The sequence below is a fragment of the Ips typographus genome, linkage group LG1 (assembly GCF_016097725.1).
Source record: "Ips typographus isolate SLU linkage group LG1, UJ_Ityp_2.0, whole genome shotgun sequence".
Classification (NCBI taxonomy): Eukaryota; Metazoa; Arthropoda; class Insecta; order Coleoptera; family Curculionidae; genus Ips; species Ips typographus.
The window spans coordinates 917,181-922,333 of record NC_138422.1 but is presented as its reverse complement, the minus strand read 5'-3'; the positions used below and the strand labels follow the sequence as shown (position 1 = coordinate 922,333).

The 5,153-nt window shown below is 35.6% G+C and overlaps 1 protein-coding gene across 1 annotated transcript in view; it reads right to left on the bottom strand.

The window, feature by feature from the left end:
* Window positions 1-3,120: 3,120 nt before the first annotated feature.
* Window positions 3,121-5,153, bottom strand: part of LOC145734218 (uncharacterized) — a 34,137-nt gene continuing 32,104 nt past the window's right edge. The window contains 5 exon segments of the mRNA XM_081987501.1: window positions 3,121-3,416; window positions 3,474-3,604; window positions 3,662-3,863; window positions 4,334-4,518; window positions 4,571-4,861. Coding sequence (XP_081843627.1) covers window positions 3,302-3,416; window positions 3,474-3,604; window positions 3,662-3,863; window positions 4,334-4,518; window positions 4,571-4,861 — 924 coding nt within the window. The 3' untranslated portion in view covers window positions 3,121-3,301.

The following is a 5,153-nucleotide window of genomic DNA, read 5'->3' as shown; positions in this document are numbered from 1 at the left end:
GACCGTTTTGAGATATTTTGCGTTAAAACGGAACCCAAAATAGTTGTCCCAACGTTTCGTTTTGCTAACGAAAATTTGTTAATGTTGCTTAACTGAGATTTAAAAAAAAATGCTTATTTATATATTTGTGGTGTGTAAATGACAGTTTTAAGCACATTTTTGGAATCCTCATTAAATTTCCTATCCAATAGTCTAAAAAAACACTAAAAAATCGAGTATAATCAGTTAGAAAAACAGTGTCAAAATTTGAACTGCTAGAAACACAGTTTGAAAGGACAGTCAAGGGCAAAATCGTCTGTAAAACCCTCTTGTAGTGTGAAAATTACAGTTTTAAGCACATTTTTGGAATCCTTATTAAATTTCCTATCCAATAGCCTAAAAAAATATAACTAAATTCGGTACAGTCAGGGAGAAAAGTGCTGCCAAAGTTTGAAAACACAATCAGCGACAAAATCGTATGTTAAACTCACTTGGAGTGAGAAAATGACAGTTTTAAGCACATTTTTGGAATCCTCATTAAATTTCCTATCTACTAACCTAAAAAAACACTACCAAATTGAGTACAGTCAGAGAGAAAAACAGTGTCAAAGTTTGAACTAACAGAAACACAGTTTGAAAGGACAGTCAAGGACAAAATCGCCTGTAAAACCCATTTGTGGTGTGAAAATTACAGTTTTAAGCACATTTTTGGAATTCTCATTAAATTTCCTATCCAATAGTCTAAAAAAACACTAAAAAATCGAGTATAGTCAGTTAGAAAAACAGTGTCAAAATTTGAACTGCTAGAAACACAGTTTGAAAGTACAGTCAAGGACAAAATCGCCTGTAAAACCCATTTGTGGTGTGAAAATGACAGTTTTAAGCACATTTTTGGAATTCTCATTAAATTTCCCATCCAATAGTCTAAAAAAACACTAAAAAATCGAGTATAGTCAGTTAGAAAAACAGTGTCAAAATTTGAACTGCTAGAAACACAGTTTGAAAGGACAGTCAAGGACAAAATCGTCTGTAAAACCCACTTGTAGTGTGAAAATGACAGTTTTAAGCACATTTTTGGAATCCTTATTAAATTTCCTATCCAATAGCCTAAAAAAATATCACTAAATTCGGTACAGTCAGGGAGAAAAGTGCTGCCCAAGTTTGAACTGGCAGAAACACAGTTTGAAAAGACAGTCAGCGACAAAATCGTCTGTTAAACTCACTTGGAGTGAGAAAATCACAGTTTTAAGCACATTTTTGGAATCCTCATTAAATTTCCTATCCACTAACCTAAAAAAACACTACCAAGTTGAGTACAGTCAGAGAGAAAAACAGTGTCAAAGTTTGAACTAACAGAAACACAGTTTGAAAGTACAGTCAAGGACAAAATCGCCTGTAAAACCCATTTGTGGTGTGAAAATGACAGTTTTAAGCACATTTTTGGAATTCTCATTAAATTTCCCATCCAATAGTCTAAAAAAACACTAAAAAATCGAGTATAGTCAGTTAGAAAAACAGTGTCAAAATTTGAACTGCTAGAAACACAGTTTGAAAGGACAGTCAAGGACAAAATCGTCTGTAAAACCCACTTGTAGTGTGAAAATGACAGTTTTAAGCACATTTTTGGAATCCTTATTAAATTTCCTATCCAATAGCCTAAAAAAATATCACTAAATTCGGTACAGTCAGGGAGAAAAGTGCTGCCCAAGTTTGAACTGGCAGAAACACAGTTTGAAAAGACAGTCAGCGACAAAATCGTCTGTTAAACTCACTTGGAGTGAGAAAATCACAGTTTTAAGCACATTTTTGGAATCCTCATTAAATTTCCTATCCACTAACCTAAAAAAACACTACCAAGTTGAGTACAGTCAGAGAGAAAAACAGTGTCAAAGTTTGAACTAACAGAAACACAGTTTGAAAGTACAGTCAAGGACAAAATCGCCTGTAAAACCCATTTGTGGTGTGAAAATGACAGTTTTAAGCACATTTTTGGAATTCTCATTAAATTTCCCATCCAATAGTCTAAAAAAACACTAAAAAATCGAGTATAGTCAGTTAGAAAAACAGTGTCAAAATTTGAACTGCTAGAAACACAGTTTGAAAGGACAGTCAAGGACAAAATCGTCTGTAAAACCCACTTGTAGTGTGAAAATGACAGTTTTAAGCACATTTTTGGAATCCTTATTAAATTTCCTATCCAATAGCCTAAAAAAATATCACTAAATTCGGTACAGTCAGGGAGAAAAGTGCTGCCCAAGTTTGAACTGGCAGAAACACAGTTTGAAAAGACAGTCAGCGACAAAATCGTCTGTTAAACTCACTTGGAGTGAGAAAATCACAGTTTTAAGCACATTTTTGGAATCCTCATTAAATTTCCTATCCACTAACCTAAAAAAACACTACCAAATTGAGTACAGTCAGAGAGAAAAACAGTGTCAAAGTTTGAACTAACAGAAACACAGTTTGAAAGTACAGTCAAGGACAAAATCGCCTGTAAAACCCATTTGTGGTGTGAAAATGACAGTTTTAAGCACATTTTTGGAATTCTCATTAAATTTCCCATCCAATAGTCTAAAAAAACACTAAAAAATCGATTATAGTCAGTTAGAAAAACAGTGTCAAAATTTGAACTGCTAGAAACACAGTTTGAAAGGACAATCAAGGACAAAATCGCCTGTAAAACCCACTTGTATTATCACTATTCCGTCAACCATTCCGCAGCTGTGTCACTCATAAATGGTGAGAGAAATCTACAATGAATAAAATGGAACTCTCGAAATATCAATCAATTCTTTCTTTGTTCGATTCAACAGACTGTGCAGAACGAATGATAATGTCACACTATATAATTTGACAGTTGGTTATATTATTACTTTGTGAGATTACGTCATCGCGGCGTTACAATTTCCCTGTCAATCGATAACACAAACCTGGCCGAAGTTGGCAAATGAAAGTGTCAAAAATTGCAAACACATTGACATCTGACTAGCTTTACAACAGGACCTTTCGCTAAAATCCAAGAGATAAGATTGGATCTGGGAAAACTCAGGTTGACAGTTACACTAAAACATACCTAAGTAAATGCTTGTTTATTCAATTTCCAAAATCGTCCCTGGACAACGATATAGTAAAACAACCATAAAAAAAACTAACTGTTTATTCTTAAACGCGCCCTAAAAAAACCCTTAAACTAAAATGACTTAGATTCTCCTTATCGAAAACTTTCACCTACATTCTGCCATTAAACTCAACGTAAATCACAGAAATCAAAAAAATCGGTAAACTGAACCAAAAACGAAATAACACAGACAAAAAACGAATTCTAAGTGGGATCGGCTCGCAAAGGTAAGCTCAGCCGTTCTTGAACCTGTTCGACACGCTCATGCAGCTGCGTTAGTAGTTCAGGAGCACGTAAAGGAGCATAAGTCTCTCGTGCTCTAAAATTCACAAATTGTTATAAATCTATTACTTAACAGTAAGAAAAAAGCACTAACCCTATTCTAGAGTGTTGATAATCTTTAGAGGGGGGCGAATTTCCAGACCATGGAATGTCGCGCAAAACTGGAGAAGCTGTCCTAGATTCATCGTGGTAACTGTCCACTCTGAATGGATTGTTGGGGTTGAACTGAAAAATAATTAAACAAATTACACTGAAATCAAATTGAACTTACTTAACACTTGCCGTATTGGCGTTTTGGAAAAAAATCTGATTGGACACCGGCTGACCGACTTGAAAATTGGCTCCCTGATTTTCGCGCAAATACTGTTCCGTTGAGGTGCGGTAATGGCGCGCGTTAATTTTGTCGTATTTACGTTTTCCTGTGTGCCATCTGCGCACCAGAAACTTCATCCGGTGTATAGAGATTACGGCTTGTACTGCAGCCCTACAAATTTTAACCCTAAAAAAGCTGCTCGACAATGGGCCTATCCCACATATAATAAATTTTTGTTTTAACGACTGGAATCGAAAGAATAGGATCAAAAAACTAATTTTTCATATTCTAGAAGAAAAAATTATGGTCGTAAATGTTCCTACATTAGTTTGAATTTGTCCATTAAATTTAAAAGATCTGTTTTGGCGCGCATGTGACGTACGTAATTCTGGGCGATTTTATTGGCTGTTGCACGCCATCTGTTTCACTTCTTGTCGCTGATTGGTTGATAGTGTAGTACGTCACCGGCGGCGGGCGTTTAAAACATGAGATTAATGTAGTTTTTATCATCATTTTTTTTCTATTTAGACTTAATATTTTTGAAAACAAAAAAATACGGGTTTAATATTTTCAATCCGTCTTTGTAGTTATGAAATAAAAAAACATTGTGGGACAGGCCCATTTAGATTTTCCTGTCCAACCTGAAGTAGGTGAGTGGTGAATGTCGGTGTCTTAGACAGTGCGTGTCGTGCGGTTGATTGGGTAAAATACCGATAGAAAATTGGGTTTGGTAACTTTTCACGTAGTCCACTAGGTAGCGTTTCTGCCAGGTTAGTGCTTTTCGCACGCTCTCCAATTTCAGGCTTTTTGCAAACAGATAATTGCACTGCAAACATGATTAGACAGTTTTCACAAAACATTAAAAACAAAAAACATACTCGGGCCACTAAGTCTGCATACGGCATATTTCCATCGACATTCTTCTTCACTTCGGCTCTCAGCTGCTTCTCGAGCTCCGCTTTTTCCTTTTCGATCTTCTCGATGTGTTCCAACCGTTTTTTGTTCTCGTCGGACTTTTGTTTCAATTCGGCAATTAGGTTGGCCAACTGCTCAGGAACTATATGCGCACTGTCTGGTGCTGGGGGTGGCATTTGACTCTGGGTTTTAAGGGCATTAACCAGCTTAGATTTTTGCTTCTCGAGGACGGTTTTCTCTTGTTCCAATTCGTCCTAAAATAATATAAATTTGACCCTAAAACTTTTTATCAATCAAACATTATGTTATTAGGGCACAGGGGGTCTATTTTTGACCATACGCAACTTTAGAAACGTATGAAAATTATACGCAAATTTGCGCAGAAGCTTTTAACAAAACGCAATAATATATCTATATTTACATACACTACTGTATACTGATATCCCAGGAGATTTTGACACTGTTTTTCTAACTGACTATACTCGATTTTTTAGTGTTTTTTTAGACTATTGGATAGGAAATTTAATGAGGATTTCAAAAATGTGC